Source organism: Pipistrellus kuhlii, unplaced genomic scaffold, assembly GCF_014108245.1.
Source record: "Pipistrellus kuhlii isolate mPipKuh1 unplaced genomic scaffold, mPipKuh1.p scaffold_m20_p_9, whole genome shotgun sequence".
NCBI classification, from domain to species: domain Eukaryota; kingdom Metazoa; phylum Chordata; class Mammalia; order Chiroptera; family Vespertilionidae; genus Pipistrellus; species Pipistrellus kuhlii.
Genome location: NW_023425595.1, coordinates 44764796 through 44783013, shown reverse-complemented (window position 1 = coordinate 44783013; position 18218 = coordinate 44764796). Strand labels below are relative to the sequence as shown.

Here is an 18218-nt window from a genome sequence, read left to right as displayed (position 1 = left end):
CAAGAAAATGTGCATTTTCTTCCCGTCAGGTTTCTACTAATTTATCAGCAAATGATTTACTTATTTAGAAATATATTTAGTGAATTTTGTCCTCTCTTGGTTTGATACATTGGAGAACATGCATGTCTTGTGCCTGGTGGAAAGTTACTGCTACTGTTGGCATCCTTTAACAAATGAGATGAGTACATTCAGGAGAAATTTCTTTTGATGATACTAAGCAGCTCTCAATAGGATGGGACGTTTCAAAGGCTCAATAATACTTGATATAATGTCTGGCACTTATAGGTAGAACAGATGCTTGACTAAAGATTAGTGGCATAAATTACAAATTTTCCAACTTCAATAAAGACTGTTTTCTGTATGTTATCAGAGTCTTGCTACCAGATGCCTTTTCAATAATTCTGCTTTAAAGAGAATTTCTGACTCCTGAAACATATTTAAATACACAAAGCAAACCTAGCTTAGAAATTATCCCCAAGGCTCAGAATATGTACTGAGAAATGGAAAATGGAACTGGGAGCAAGCATGTGTAAGAGAAATGCAGAAAATGGCTACAATTCTTTTCATAGTTATTATAACATAATAAAACAATGTAGGAAGCAAACCAAAATCCCAGTCTGTAAGAATCCTTTGAGCGATCATTTTATAGATAAGGAGACAAATTCACAAGAAAAGCTGCAAGGTTTCTTGAAGACCCTGCAGGTGATAAGTTAAGATTTCAGACACTCTGCTCCTCATAAGGCACAGGTGTCTAGCTGTGCTGCCCTCCATCAGAGACCCTGTCTCAGTCTACCTCAGTCCCTCTGGATCACAGCAAACACAGAGTGGCTTTGATACCACAGCTGCTGTGCACAGCTGTTCACAGAAGATGCTTAATAATAATTTATTAATGAAAAGCTGATGAGCCTTCAGGGCATTATACTAAGTAAAATAAGTCAAGCAGAGAAACACAAACACTGCAAGATCTTATATGTGGAATCTTAAAAAAAAAAAAAGCCAAACTTGTAGAAACAAAGAGTAAATTGGCAGTTGCCAGGGACTGGGGATGGGGGATATTGGTCAAAGGGTTCAAACTTTAAGATGAATAATTTTGAGGATCTAATATGCAACATAGAGATTGTAGTTAACAATACTGGATTACAGAGTTTTAAGTTGCTAAGGAGAGTCAATCTTAAATATCCTCACCAAAAATAAGGTAACTATGAGAGGTTGTGTGTATGTTAACTCACTTTGTTGTGCTAACAATTTCACAATATATGTATATCAAGTCATCACATTTACACCTGAAGTTTACAGATTGTTATGCCAATTATATCTCAACAAATCTTGTATAAGTTAATACTTATTTTTTCAAATGCATTTATTCAACAAATACTTAGGCAGCCTAGGCTCTGGAGAAAAAAAAAAAAGTAATTAAAATGTAAAGTCTTTTGCTGACTGGCTCTCAGTCCTTTATGGAGTCATAAAAATAAGTAATTACAACAAAATATGATGTTTCAGTGGGTTGGACAGTGAGAGCACAGTAGTAATTCAATACTCTCTAATAAAGACACAATGCAGCCAGGTAAGCAATTTTAAGAAAGGGTAAAGTCCAAGCTGATGTAGCTCAATTGGTTGGGCATTGTCCCATGTACTGAAAGGTTGCCAGTTTGATTTCTGGTCAGAGCACATGCGTGGGTTGCAGACTGAATCCCCAGTAGGGGGCATGTGGGAGGTAGCTGCAAAAAGGAGGGGGATAGAAACAGATGAAATTAATTGAAAATGTACTTTTAACTCATTGCATCAAAAATTTTATCATTTCCACATGTAATAATTTTTATAAAGTATTAATGATATATTTTACATTTTTTTCATACTAGTCTTTGTTTTATGACAACAAATATTTGGATTAGCCACATGTCAAATAGCCACAAACACAATCACCAAATTGGACAGCACAGGCCTGAACTACAGGCAACAGCCACCAAGGCCATAAATCCCTAAACACAACATGTTTCACCCTCTCCCGAACGAAGCCCAGAGTTTGGCAACAACAACAGGTTGGCATTGCACTACATTTCAATCCTTTCTTCTTATTTCTAAATTCTCAAGTAAAGGAAAGTAAACTGAGTCTTTCCACTCAATGCCATGGGACTCACTGAGTCCTTCCAGAGGGAATGGAGAAGCCGTGGAGCCTAAACAGAGCAGATCCGAATGGGAGGAGGGGGCGGCAGGCCAGAGAGCTGCTGTCAGAAAAGGCTGTCAAGCTTGAGCAGCTTTGGCTGCGCTGCAGAGAATTTTGTGCCTTCAGCTGCTGATGGGAGAATGTCTGAGTTGTCATGAGATCCAGTTAGAATAGCGGATCAGAGGTGACTAGCGAGCTAAAACAGAGTCACAATGAATAACTCCCCACCCTGCGGAACCACTGGCACACAGCTCCACGGAGAGGTTTGTCCTTTCTGTGGAGATGGAATCCCTCTTAATGAGACATGCACTGCAGGCTTCGGCTGCGAGCTTGACAGCTTGTAAAGAAAGCAGAAGGAAGTTGGAGTCTGGAGGGTTAGACTAGGAATCTGGGTCAAACTTTCTTTTGTTGTTTTCCTCTAGGAAGAATAGCCAGAAAATGAAACAAGTAAAAAACTTTGTTATTTTTGCAAAGATTGATAAAGTGACTTTTGTTAATTTTGCAAATCTCAATTTAAGCTATATTAACAGCTACTAATTAAAGTACTGCAAGCATTTTTAATATCAAAATCAATGTTTTCTTTCCTTTGTCCCCTCTAAAGTCCTTTTTACTTCCCCAGCATTGTGTCTGGTTCCAAAAGCCTCCTCTAATTTTACAGGCCTTAATCCAGTGGTCGGCAAACTCATTAGTCATCAGAGCCAAATATCAACAGTTCAATTATTGAAATTTCTTTTGAGAGCCAAAGTTTTTAAACTTAAACTTGTTTTAATGCCACTTATCCAAAATAGACTCGCCCAGGCCATGGTATTTTGTGGAAGAGCCACACTCAAGGGGCCAAAGAGCCACATGTGGCTCGTGAGCTGCAGTTTGCCAACCACAACTTTAGTCTATAGACAGCAATAATAAAGAATTGTATATTTTGTAGGAAGGCATTGTTATTGAAATACTAATTCTCAGCAGTCATATGGATGAGATTACTTAATGCTAAATCATAGCCTATATAACAAAAGCCTAATATGCAAATTGACTGAACCATAAAACAACCAGCATAACAATCAGTTGCTATGACACCCACTGACTTCCAGGGGCAAATGGTCACTGCAGCAACTGCCCCCAGCCCGTAGTCTCCAGGTCAGCCAAGGCAGATGCCAGCACCCTCCCCCACCCCGCCCCAATCACCCTGCCAGTTACCCACAGATCAGCCTTGATCACTGGCGAGGCCTAAGGACCCCACCCATGTATGAATTTCATGCACCAGGCCTCTAATATGCCTATAATGTTTCTCATAATTAGGCAAAAAGTTATTTGTTAAATAATATATGTTTGCTGAAATTGATTAATTTGGTAGTATCCAAATTGGTTTCAAATGAACCATTTAGCAGTGGGTAAGTGCCTTTGGAAGAACCACAGAACTACCAACAATTTCAGTGCTTTAAGGATCATAATATACTGTAGGGAAAGAGTGCAGGCTTTGAAGCTTAACAAATGGAGGTTGAAATTCCACAAAATAGCTATTCATTATTTGGCAAATTCAGCATAAATGCTTTATTTATAAGTGTGGGAAATAATAGCCCCTGCATAAAATTGTTTGGTTTGAATTATTATTATCATTATTTGAAGTGACTAGTGCAGTGATTTTTTTTTTACTAAATCTAGATAAATGTTAATAATGATGATGATCATCATCATCATGCATCCTGTTTTTATATGGCTTCTACTATTGTTACCAAATCAGTGATTTTTTAAAACTATTCATATTATTTTAGTATTCACAAGGTTAATTGTACAAAGAAATAAAAGTCCTTTGCTGTATTGGTTTCCATAATACATTGTCTTGATTTATCTTGTTTTTCATTGTTTTTGTGAGCTTTTCCTTCTTAATTCATGCATAAATATTTGAATTATTTAGGGTTAATCAAAACTCTTCTTACCTTCACATCCTACACATCATCTATTACTGTTACTATCCATATGTCGATGACTACCCGACAGTTCCAACTGAGACTTCAAGTCTCTGAGCCAGATGTCCTTACTCAATTTCCGGCATGGTATTTGTAATTGGCTATTTCACAGAAATTTAAAAATAAATTCTAAGACTTTGTCTTATTTTTTTTCTACATTTGGTTGCCTTCAGTTTTCTCTCTCTTAGTTCATCCCAATTACATGAAGGGAGTAGGTGTCACAACTTTTCATTCCAGGGCTCAGAAACCTACAGAATAGAACCAGAGATGAAACTTGGACTTGTGCTTCACATGTGTCACAGGTACAACTGTCATGCATATATCTTTCATTGAACCTGTCTCATGGCCTCTGCTGCATAAAACTTAATGTGTTCAACTTGTATCCTTTCTCTTAAGATCAAACTTATTTTTCTAGTTTCATTCCTGGTAGCCAGAAGAAAAAAATCAGCACCTTAGATTACCACTCAACAAATCACTTGACATATATATTTTCTGATAGTATCCGGTAGCTCTGGTTATTATTCCCATAAATAACATTTTATACATATAGCTTAAAATCCAAGCTATAATATTAAGTTATATTATACTAGCATTTTTTTTCTACTGAATTTACTATTGAAGTATTGCTCAAATGTTGCTTACATAATCCATGTCTAGAGTATTGCCTAAAGTGAATTTGCTAAATGAGATGCTTCTAGTACTTCCAATGTTAAAACAGCCTGGATCAAATCCAATAATGGCCTGCCATTATAGTCAATGTTATGCTATATGGGTAATGTCATACAAAGACTCCAGGGTAGGATTTGAAATGATTGGACAAAACTTTAAAACCCATTTGTTAGCAAAGGTTTTAAGGGAAAGGCATATAAAATAACTCATGGAATCTTGATGAGGTACATGATTGATGATGATAATGTTTTATTCCAATTCTTTAAATCTCCAGCATCTAAAATACCTAGCTCTGAAGTTCAATGGCCCTCTTTAGGAATATTCCTTGGGCCCTTAATTTCCTTTTTCCCCCTCCCATTCAACAACAACAAAAAAATGTATATACAGTACATTGTTTTTGTTGTAAGGATAGAAATATCTATCTTGAAGAACATTATTATCTGGTTGCTGGAGATAAACATAAAGAAATCAATCCAACAGAGTTTGAAATTGCTATACTCATTGCACATATGGCTAGAATGGGGAAATACAAATATTTTAAAAAGAGATGAACAGAACATTCTCATACAAGAGATATTAATAAAATGAGAACAGGTGTTTGTTTTTCTGGCTTTTCTCCCTTCTGGCTGTTTTTGTTAACCACCAGTTTAACTAAAACACAGCCCATTCAATATGGGCAGTTTTGGCTAAGATACCCTGATGAACATTTATGGTCACATTAAATGGCAGAAAGTGTTAATTGGGGGATTGAATATTGATTTATTGATCCTGCCCACACATATTTTGGGGGGATGGTATGAGAAATGGTAGCATTTTTCTTTACTAGTACGTAGTTGTTAATGGAATACATTATTTATAATAGCAACAGGATATTAGTAGTAAAAGCCATTTAGAATATGTTTTTAAATTACTGTTTATATTGACAATCTTATTTCCTTTTTGACAAAAGGTAATTTGGTCCAACTAAAAGGAAAAAAGAAATTCTAATATGGAAGGCCACATTTAATACTTCGCTTTTAAATGAATTAATATTTCCTAAAGTAAATACTTTCTAAAAGAAAGTATTTAGCATCTACTTGATAATCACTTTTGAATAAATAAATTTACCTTTCTAAAAGTTTACTCTTTCCTATCTTTCTGTACCACCTTTTCTGTTCAACAAAACCCTGTTTACCGACTATATGATGATAAATATGGTCAAACAAGTGTACTTACTACCTTTAAGTGGCCTACAGTTTGGAAAGTAGAATATATAAATGTATTCAAAACATAATACATAAACATATACAGCATGTAACATATAAATATATATTCATAATATAATATAGTAGCACTATAACTTGTCATCTGACTCCGGGAAATCTCATGATGAAAGACAAATAATATGAAGTGGATTTATAAAGGAAAAATATGTCAGTATTATAGATTGTATTTTTAATCAAGTTCTCAATATTAAATTATCAGCATAATCAGCCTTTTCATAAATGTAAAAGAACCATTGTTAAATGTTTTTAGCAATTATAAGGAACTAAATTATTTTCTTCAGTATTATAAAATCAATAGGCTGAAATGTATAAATATGTGTAGTCTATCATGTGCTTAGTATTATACTTATACTTAGTTAATATCTATCAAATGAGTAACTAGGTTACACTATCCCTCTAGGAGATTCTTAAAAAGCATGGTGGAGCAGGTAAGTTTAGTTACACAAGCATTTTCTTGCTCTATGGAGATATGGTGTTCAGCCTAAATAAGCTTACAGTCTGGATATTTGAGCTGGGCCAGAAAGAATGGGTAAGATTTCAGTATGGAGGAATGGGAAAAGGGTATACCAAGTGGAAAGAACATCCTGAATATAAGTAATAAGTTGGAACATGTGGGGTATCTAAGGTACATATGAAAGACCATAGTTAGAAATAAGACTCCCCAAATAATGGTAGGTATGGTGTGAAAGAACAAAAGATAGGAGATTGTAAGAGATTATGGAAGGAATAATGAGAGGGTCTAATTTGAGTGGGAGAAGTAGAAGTACAACAGAAAAATGGAAACTATTGTTAAAGAAAATTACTTGTGTGTTTTTATGATGATTCTATTATTTTTTATTCTTATGACGATGTTCCCCAATACACATAAGGTTTATAAATATGAACCATATCTCCAATGGATATATTACCAAAAAATATCTCACTAGGTATTCTATTTATGTTACCATACTTTGTTATCTTTATCTGAAAGTATGCTTAAGCCCCCAAAGCACAGCAGTTACTGGTAGTGAATTGGTACCATCAAAAATAGAAGTTGTCTATGGTTATATAATACATTGCATACTAAAGAGTTGTTTGGTGCTTTTTAAGCATAAAGTTCTCTTTGGTTAGGAGAAAGATTTAAAGTTATTCCTTAGCAAATATGACTTTTAATGTGTACTCTTAGGCTTAAGTAGAGGCAGGTACATCCAGATCCCAGCTAACACATTACAGGCCAACTAGCACTAGTGAGAACAACTACCTTTAAATAATATTTGAGGTTGAGATATTAGAATCTTTTTATTCAAGGGAACACTGAAACCCTCAGGGGAAAAAATGCAGATGTGTAGACTATTGAACAACTCTGTTCTTCATGTTTTAAGTGAAATGTTATGTAATCACTCATTAGAGTGATACACCCAGGACACAAATGATGCAATTCTGATTGTAGGTCATATAATCAATTCAACAGTTATTTTCATCAGGAAAATTCTCAATAGGTATTGATTACTTTGCACTCTTCATTCATTCATTTTTTTCTTTATTCAACTTGTGTTAATTATCTTTCAGGTCCCTGTGAGGCATTGGGAATACAAAAGTAAATAACATTCGTGTTCTGAAGGTATATACAGTCTAGTAAGAACATGGAGAAGTAAAGGCAATAGTCCATTGTACGATCAAATGAGGCACAAAGGAGGGGAGCATAGGAGGGTTAGGGAAGACTTTGCAGAAAAATCCCTTGAGCTTTATATTGAAGAAACAGTAAGTAGATGGTCATTTGATAGGAGGAAGAAAAATTAACTGGACTTTGCTTTATTTTTGTTTCATTTGTTCATATCTGTGACATCTTGTGGATATCACCTCATTTTTAAAGTTTCTGGAATACTAGAAATGACTCATGTAGTCTTAAATTAGAGCATCTACTCTTGGAATAAATGTGAATTAATCATGCTGTCATGGGTTCAGGATTACTGTGTTTCATAATATAAGAAAAAAATAATAATCCTGGTCCTGTTTTACATTTTCATACATTAAACTTTCACTCTATGGCTGAAGTGAGATAAAATATTATGCATCTTTGAAAAACACGGTAGCCAAAACCAACTGATGTGATAGAAACTCAGAACCAAAACAAAGTGATATCTCAGTAATTGCTTGAAATATTTGATTAAATTTGCTCTATAATAATGCAATTTATAAAATTACTGAAAACTCCCTAGTTATTTTCATTACAAAGATAATATAAGAATAATTGCTTGTTGGTATATCTCACCGAAACATATGAGGAAATCTAAAAATTATAAATTAATATTTACCTTTTTACATTTGATTCAGGGATACTATAGGAAAATTTTGTCCTCAATATCAACATGACAAATGTCTTTATTCGTTGATGTTCACTTGTCACTTCATTTAAAATTATCCATATTTATAATACTCTCCAGTATTAACAGCTTCAACCCTGTTATTTAAATTTTTCCATCAAACTTGTACTTTCATATTTTTCAAAGTTAAATAGTGTAGAAGGGCTTCAAGCAAAAAGCAAATTCTATGTTTTTACCTTTCTATATGAATACACTACGTTTTAAATTCCTACCTTTTAAATTTACTAACAATAGGCATCTCTTGATTCGCACATCTTCTCATTTCTTCTCTTAATTAGATTAGTTCCTTCTTATTTTTTTTTTAGCTTGAAATAATCCCCTTAATCATCTCTCTTTTGTTTCCTGTATATTACTTCCAAATCAGGAACAGAGGATTTTAATACCTTCCCCTTTCCACCAGCTCTTCCTGTCCCCAACTCCCAAGCTATTATCTTACTCTTAATTTACATAGTAAATATCGATCACATACATATACTATTGCATGATGAGTTTTTCATATTGTATTTTTGTGGATTTACAAAAGTTAAAAAACAGTATTTGAGCCTAGTTTGGTGTTGCTAATTGGTTAGTGTGTCAGCCTATGAACCAAAGAGTTACTGGTTCAATTTTTGGTTAAGAGCATGTAGCTGGGTTGCAGGTTCACTCCCCAGCTTTGATCAGGACTCCTGCAGGAGTAACCAATCAATGCACCTCACATCAATGTCTCTCCTCTCTCTCTCTCTCTCTCTCTCTCTCTCTCTCTCTCTCTCTCTCTCTCTCTCTCTCCTCTCTCTCTTTCTTCACAGTCTCTCTCTCAATGGAAAAAATATCTTCAAATGAGGATTAACAAAAATGAAAATAAATTAATATTTGAAATTTGCATCATTGCAACTTTAGTGTGAGCTAAGTCAAGTCAGGGTATGATTACATTTCTGTTATAATACTGCCACAGCACTCTGCTACTTAAAGAGGAAGATCTGATTGGTTCCTTCTTACTTTTACCAATTGTTTAAAATGAAGCCAAAGGCTAGCTTGATATTCTACCCTGTATCTTTCTTTCTCAATAATTTTTGTTTCACTGTTGAAAAAGCAGTAAATCTTTGCTTTCTCAGATTTGTCCTCATTCTGTACCTTGCTTGAAATCTACTTAATTTTTTTTGAGAAGCCTATGAACTTTTTTAAAGTTTCTCCTTTTTAAAATTGTGCAATTCCAGAATAGTCATTTTATCCACTACTGAAAATCTCAACATTTCAGTCTTTCCAATTTTATTAGATAACATATATTCCTGTTTTTAATCCCCAGCATTCAATGGGCTTTTTTTTATTAAATTAAAAATATTATTCTGCAGAATTTTTATGTCTCATGTCTATTAAGATTGTTTCCCATTTAAATTTTAAAGTGTACCACTTGGGCTTTGATCAGATAAAATCATGTTTCCTAGTAAGCTTATTCTTTAGTCTAATGTTCAGTACTAATGCCACTTGCCATATTATTTGTTTTAGACTTTCCAAGAGAGAGCAGCTTAACTATGCCTAGAATATATATATAACTATGCCTAGAAAAAAAAAAATATATATATATATATTTTTTTTTTTTTACTATCCCAATGGGTGAAATTGATTGGGTTCAGGCTACCTGTTAGCTATTTTACAAATGTTAAATGTAATACACAAAATGCCTGTATGTTAAGCAGTATTATCTCTGATTTTCAGGTGAGAAAATGGAGATTTAGAGAGATTGTTCAAGCTGAATTAGAACTCAGAACTTCCTAATAATGAAATTCCCTCCCTATATACAGGCTGCTTCCATATAACTTATTGAATAAAGAAAACAATGTTAAAATAAAGCTGTCAGCAGAGGAGATAAAGATTATGAATTTGTCTGGCATAGTTTCTTGTTTTAACTGTAAATATATTGAGGATTTCCATTAGTGTAATCACAATTGCTATACATCTAACTTGATTTATGCAAATGCCCCAGCATTACTCAAAACATTAAGTTCAAGTCAGTTGAAAACAGAATTGTCTAAAAAATAAATCAGAAAACAGGTTACTCAGATTAGTGTAAAACTAGTAATTTAGGCCCCTTGGCACATTTTTCAGAGAGGCTTTTAAACTTTCTTAATTGCAAAATAACTGCATTGCCCACCTGCCATCACCATAGAGCACATGTGTCAAACACAAGGCCCACGGGCCAAATCTGTCCCGCCAGGCCTTGCAATGTGGCCTGCACCGCGCTGTCATCACTGCGCTCCGCTGCGTTTCCATCACAATGACAGTTTATGACTGTTCAGTAAACCATTCGGCCCGAGATTTAGGCTGGATTTTAGATTTTGGCCCTTTCTCTGATTGAGTTCGACACCCCTACCATAGAGGGTCCTTGTTGCTTTATTTCTGGAGAAGGAGAGGTGCAGCTGGCACACTTGCATTTTTAGCTGGGACTTAAGATAGCCTGCTCTACTTTGCCCTTTAAAACTGCACAAAAATCCAACCTCAATGTCAAGTGTCTCCTTAGCAGAGATTCCTGTGGAGCACATATAAGACTAGGAGGGAGAAGATATATATTCAAACCAAGACTCTGCCATCTACTTGCTAAATGTGACTTCACATGTATCTACTGTGAGGGAAAAATATGTTACCTTTATCACAGACTTGGTGTAAGGAACAGTGAGGTAATGTATATGAACTGACTTTCCAAAATTAAAAATGTTGTACAGATATAGTTATATCTAATATAGTCATATAGTAAAACTTATGCAAATGAATGCCTTGTACTCTCTTATTCATTTGATATCTACCTCTGATGAAATTCCCAGTTCCTAGGTGTGGTAGATTTTTAGGCCAGTTATATCTTTAAATTTCCCTCAGGTCACATAATAATTTCCTGTATTCTTCAAATAAATGCCCCTCACCCATCTAATTTCTTGAAAACTCAAAAAATGAGCCCAGTCCGAGTTATAGAGCTTTAAAAGGCTCAAAAAAGTATCTAAAATTGAAGCATAATGGCATTTAACTGGGAAGGAGAAATGCAGATATAATTGGGTTTCTGACTCTTTTATAAGTCGGCCATAGAAGAATGCAGATCTGTGAATGGAGTGCAGCCTTCCACCTACTGCATGTAAAACTCTGGGCGAGTATAAACCAAACTGCCTCACCTGTTTTTAAATCTGTAGCATGGATGTTGTATGCATATCTCAAAGTATTAATGTGAAAGTAAAATGCAATCACATATACAAAAGTCTTACACTTCCTAGCAAACAGTAGATTGTCAATATTTATCCCCATTTTCTGTTAATTTTAAAAGTCTGCCACTAATTCTAAATTTTTCAGAAATTTTCAATTATTCCCTAATATAACTAACTTTCCTATGGTTTTATAGAATGAAACGTTAAATGCTTCTTATAAGCTTATACATTTAACTTTCACATTACTAAAATCTCCAGGATCTGAATTTTTCAGTTGGGACAAAACCACAAATTCTCATGATTATTAATAAAATATGAATAATATTCTAAAATATAATATGCCATAAGGTATTTGTATATCATATAATATATATATAATATTGAAATATTGAAATCTAAATCAGTGGGGTGAGATGATCATATGAGAAGCAAAGGAAAGTAAGAGAAAAGAGAAAAATAGATAAATCTCTCTCATCATCTCACACTAGAATATAAGCTTTTTTGAATCAAAGGGTAGCTGAATTACTTGTACTTTTAATATTATTCTCTATCTCAGTGAAAATTTTTTTAAAGTTCAATACAGCCCTGGTCGAGTGACTCAGTTGGTTGGAGCATTGTCCTTTACACAAAAGGTTTCAGGTTCAAATTCTGGTCAGGACACATACTCAGACTGTGGGTTTCATCCCCACTCAGGGCGCATACAGGAGGCAACTAATTGATGTTTCTCTCACACATCTCTCTCTCTCTCTCTCTCTCTCTCTCTCTCTCTCTCTCTCTCTCTCTCTCTCTCTCTCTCTCTCTCTCTCTTAATAAAAGCATATCCTTGAATGAGGATTTAGAAAAAGTTCAATGGATATATGTATAACGTGGTTTTATTGTAAATTGCTCCAAAAGAGCAAGTCAGTAAAAGAGCAAAAACTCATTCAGGTCTTCAGATTACAAATCCAAGACCACCAAGTAATCTTCAAGCTACTGCCTTCTAATTGTACCAATGAATCCAATACTCCCATTTTACTACCCCTCTGCTTATCTGTCTTCACACAGGCAACTACGGAGAAAGTGGAATGGAAGCTTTCAAAGATATGTCAGCCAAGGAAGGAATCTGCATTGCTCACTCTTACAAAATCTACAGCAACGCGGGGGAGCAGAGTTTCGATAAGCTGCTGAAGAAGCTCAGGAGTCACTTGCCCAAGGCCCGGGTTGTAGCCTGCTTCTGTGAGGGCATGACCGTGCGAGGACTGCTGATGGCTATGAGGCGCCTGGGTCTAGCTGGAGAATTTCTGCTTCTTGGCAGGTGAGTGACAATTATAAGAAAATTCACATGGAGGTAATACCAGGAATTTGGCAGCATCAAAGTTTATCTTTAGATGCACAAGGATAGTTGCTTTGGAAGCTTAATCTGTGTAGTAGAAGTAGAGTTTAAATATAAAACACAGTAGAGTTTAAATATAAAGCCTGGAAATAATCATGGAAAATAAGTAGATATGCCATGTGCTGATTAATGAGGACAACAGGAATAAACGCATAAAGATGATGATTACTTAAGTCCTCCAAAAAAATGACTCTAAGGAAACGAGATGGATTCATAAATGCTTGCATAATTCTCTTGGGAAGTAAAGACATTTGAAACTTTTTGCTGTTGCTTTTGAAATTGATTTTGAGAATGGCTACTTAAGCTTGTTTTATAATAATAGAATCATAGAATTTTGGGTTTGAAAGTGAGGAATTGCTTTCAAAACTAATATTGAGAAGCATTGGAAAGTTGGCTCATTATTTTATATAACAAAAGTGTTATTACCTTGCCTGATCACCCAGACAAGTTTCTAAAAGATTAACTTCTATAGGATTGACTTTAATTAGCTGCATAATCCATTTGGTTGGCACAACTCAGTTCATTCCCTGCTGATGTTGAATCAGTGTATAAGTTAGGGTTCTTCTCGCATTTATATATTTATAAAGACCTAAGAAAGCCAATAATGTAGTTTTGGTCCAATAGCTGGCAGCCCTAAGACTAAGCAGAGACAATGTTTCAGTTCACATTTGAAGAACAGAAAAGACCGATGTCCCAATTCATGTGGGCACACAGGGAGAGTTCCCTCTAGCTCTGTTTTTTGTTTGTTTGTTTGTTTATTTTGTTTGTTTGTTTGTTTCATTCAGATCTTTGGTTGGATGAGGCTCACTCACATTAGGGAGAACAATCTGCATTAGTCGGTCTATGAATACAAATGTCAATATCATCTAGAAACACCCTCATAGACACACCCAGAATAATATTTGACCAAATAAATGTCTGAACCCCTCATGGCCCAGACAAGTTGTCACATAAAATGAACTATTGCCATCGTAAGAGGACACCAGAGCTGGAATGTGATTGCAGTTCACTCACTGTTTTATACCTTGAAAAAGTAATCTTGTAATCACATATCTTTTCTCAATAGGCAACCAATTTAAAAATTATTGAAAACCTTCAGAACCACTGCATCTTCCTCAATATGACTGTCCAAAATAGAAAGCCAACTTACTTGTTACTAATTTTAATAGCTCATTTAAAAATAATAAAACAAAAAACATGGCCCTGGCTGGTGTGACTTGGTTGGGTGTCATCCTGTGCGCTGAAAGGAAGGTGGCTGGTTCCATTACCAGTAAGGGCACAAGCTCAAGTTTCCACTTTTGGGCTTGATCCTCAATAGGAGACTTGGAGGAGGCAGCCAATTGATGTTGCACTCTCTTCTCTCTCTCTTTCTCTCTCTCAAAACAAAAAAATCAATTTAAAACAACATGGTTTCTTTGTTTTCCAAATGCTTAAATGACCTTCTATGATCAGACATAGCTCCTGCTTGGCTATATTTTATGATAGCCATTTTATGTACCTAATTCTTTTCTGTCTGACCTGATGGCAGTAGATTGATGGTACTATTTTAATGTGAGGCTACTATCCTTCATAAAAGTGATATTGAGTGAGATTCCTTTTTCATCAGTGTAATGCATTTTATCTAAAATCATTCCCAGCAGGCAAGAGTGATGCACCAGTTAGTTCTCTACAACCCAGGAGCATTTCCACTGCCAATATTTTAAAATTCCAAATTGCAGTGCTGCAACGGCGGTAAAAGAACAGGAAAGAAAAGGTTGGCCTTAAACAATCCTGCCTTTCTGATAGGGAATAAGGGATTTTGTGCCTCCTGTCTGCTTTTTGGCCAACATCAATAAGACAAATCAGTAGCATTTGTTTTTAGTCCTAATTTGTCAATGACTAAATGTTTTTTGATTGCATGTACACAAAGAAAATTGATTGATCCTTTTTTGTTACTTTCCATTTGTATTTTTATTGTCAACAGCACCAGAAGGAAATAATTAATTGTTTCCTTTGTTTTTAAAATTTATTCTGTATATGCTATTTATAATAACTTCTCTTCAAATTATTTAATGCATAGGTGATAGTTTGATAACCTTTTATTAGACTTCTTAATACATTAATTGATTGGCTAATAATTGAACATTGATTTGAGCACCAGTTCATTCCATCTTTGAGCAATTTTTTTTAGAAAGCCTTCCTTATTCTGAATTAATAAATAACTCCCTGAAGTTTCCACCCATTGAATCATATTATTTTTTTGAAAGTAACATACAATACTTTTTCAAATATTGGAAACAACAGTATGGTCCTCAGTCCCCTTCATCTTTTCTTTGAAGCCTTTTTACGTCTTTCATTCCTGCTTCTTCATAGTGAAGTGGCACTCAGAGTATTGATAATACCATTTATAAGATCATTTATCAAACACTATCTGCCCATTGCCAAAACCGGTTTGGCTCAGTGGTAGAGCGTCGGTCTGCGGACTGAAGGGTCCCAGGTTCGATTCTGGTCAAGGGCTTGTACATTGATTGCGGGCACATCCCCGGTAGGGGGTATGCAGGAGGCAGCTTGTCGATGTTTCTTTCTCATCGATGTTTCTAGCTCTCTGAACCTCTCTCCTCCTCTCTGTAAAAAATCAATAAAATATATTTTAAAAAATACTATATGCCCATTATTATGCTAAGCAGTTTATATACATTGTTTTGTTTAATTATTCATTTGATAAATATTGAGTGCCTTTATTCTGTGTTAAGATACTGGGTTAAACAATGACTAAAACAGACAACAATCACTACTCTTACAAGTTACATAAAAGATAATGAGTGCAAGTAAAACAAAATAAAACTTAAGAACAACTTGCATGTTGAGTACTATTACCATCTCCATTTTATAGATAGTGACCTCAAAACTCAATAAATATTAAGTAATAATGGTATGAAGAAGGCCATATACATGTATGTGAAAAATATAAAATTAAAATAAGTCTGTGTAATTCTAGAGACTGAGTATTTAGCATTGTGTTTAACTGCTTCTCAGTAAGTTTAAAGTATTCCTGATCATAAAATTGGAGGTCTGGGGTAGTGAGCTGAAAAGCAAAATTTAGTAGTTATAAGAGAGAATTTAGACCATCTACTCATTCTCATTTATAAGTCGAGAAAATCGGTACTCCAAAAGTTTGGATGCCATAGTGAAGGTTATACAGAAACCCAATTACGATGACCCTTAATCCAGTATTTTTCTCTATTAGCCTATATCCTATAGAGTAGATATAGGGAAGACTTTATAAACTGTGAGCAAATTTTCAGTTCTTCAGAGATCCTGATGTATAAGGAAACTATCCTACATAATTCAAATTTAAGTTAGCCTTTTATTTAAAAAAATGTATTTTATTGATTTTTTTACAGACAGGAAGAGAGAGGGATAGTTAGAAATATCGAGAGAGAGAAATATCGATTAGCTGCCTCCTGCACACCCCCTACTGGGGATGTGCCCACAACCAAGGTACATGCCCTGACCTGAATAGAACCTTGGACCTTTCAGTCCACAGGCCTATCCTTTCTCTACCCACTGAGCCAAACTGGTTTTGGCTAAGTTAGCCTTTTTAAATTAATGTTCCCCCTAAAAAATTCCTCTTAGTATTTTGAGATGATTTTGTTTGCATATAATCTCCCAATGTCCATACTACCTCCTTTCCCCACCCCCAATTTTACTTGGATGGATGTTTCTTAGAAACCAGAAGTCAAGCTATGAGAAAAGAATATATATTCATACATTTTTAGAGAATCTGACATTTAATGACTTTAGTTACTTATCAATCTCTCCAGTGGCCTTGGCACAGCCAACTTTAATAGGCCATTCAACTAAAATGTTTGGCCGGAGTAAGATAACTCTACTGCTTAAGACAACCTCATCCATCAACATATCTCCCCATCTGAGCCGCACATCAATCAAATGTTGGAGTGATGTAGACCTGGCCACTCTGTCTCCTCATTTGAGATCTGGGTAATCTGCTGTCTCACTGCCAATAAAAGCATCGTTTCCAAGTCCCTGAAATAGTCTTGCTAAACACTTTGGCTCTGACAACAGAATAGGATCAATAATCTAAACAAAAATGACATTTCTAAAGGGACTTATTTTTTTTTTTTAGTATGGATATAGTGTTTTAGTTATTGATCTCAGAAAATGTTGAGATATATTATTTATGAATTGTAGACTTGAATATTAACTTGGAAACAAGGACCAATTTTTAACAAATTATGTAAAGATCACTTTTTTCTTGTCTAAGATTAACTGAAAATGTTTACCTATTTGAAAATGAAGAATTCTGTTCTTTAATTTGATGATTGTGATCAAGCCATAAAAGAAAATATACTTAAATTTCAAATATACTTGGGGATTATACCTAGTATTTCTTAGTAGGAGGTCACGCTATATCAATATTTCTCAAAATGGAAAGGACAAGAGCTTACTGTAATGAATATATTTGTGGGTAGAATTCCAAATATTTGTCCTAGTAAAACTATGATAGTAGCCACTAACCAGAAGTAGATATTAGTTTTTATTGTATAGTGCCAGAGTATTTTTTCAAATTAAAAATTTTATTTTTTTATTATGTTTTTTAATATATTTTATTGATTTTGTACAGAGAGGAAGAGAGAGGGATAGAGAATTAGAAACATCGATGAGAGAGAGTCATCGATCAGCTGCCTCTTGCACACCTCCTACTGGGGATATGCCCGCAACCAAGGTACATGCCCTTGACCGGAATCGAACCCGAGACCTTTCAGTCCCCAAGCCAACGCTCTATCCATTGAGCCAAACCAGTTTCGGCCAAATTAAAAAAAAATTTAAAAACAAGTATACTTGTGTTCAATCTGGCCATTCAGTATCATTTAATTGTTATGTAAAACAAAGTTATTTCTTTGAATTCTTATATATGTGGGGAGACAAGGAGAGAGGGAATGAGAGTAATGGAGGAAGTAAGAAGAGGTGATGATAAGAGGAGATAAGAGGAAATGAAAGGAGAGAAAGTGAGGAGAGAAAGACACTATGTAAATGCTTTGAACAATACTGGATATATCAAGTTTTAGATAACTTTGAGCTTGATATTAATATCCCCATTTTATAGGGGAGAAAATTGAGACTCAAAGAAGGTAGATGACTGGGCAAGACCATGCCAGTTTCTTGTATTCCCTCCATCCCCCAATTTCACTTGGATGCGTGCTTCTTAGAAACTAGAAGTCAAGCTATGAGAAAAGAATATATATTCATAAATGAGAGA

The 18218-nt window shown here is 34.8% G+C and overlaps 1 protein-coding gene across 3 annotated transcripts in view; it reads left to right on the top strand.

Annotated features, from left to right (window-relative positions):
* The window catches only part of GRM5 (glutamate metabotropic receptor 5), a 405881-nt gene that overhangs the window by 130300 nt on the left and 257363 nt on the right, over positions 1–18218 (top strand). For all 3 annotated transcript variants that reach the window (XM_045577600.1, XM_036427172.2, XM_045577599.1), the window contains exon 3: positions 12631–12880. In XM_045577600.1, the coding sequence (XP_045433556.1) occupies positions 12631–12880 (250 nt within the window). The remainder of the gene's footprint in view (positions 1–12630; positions 12881–18218) is intronic.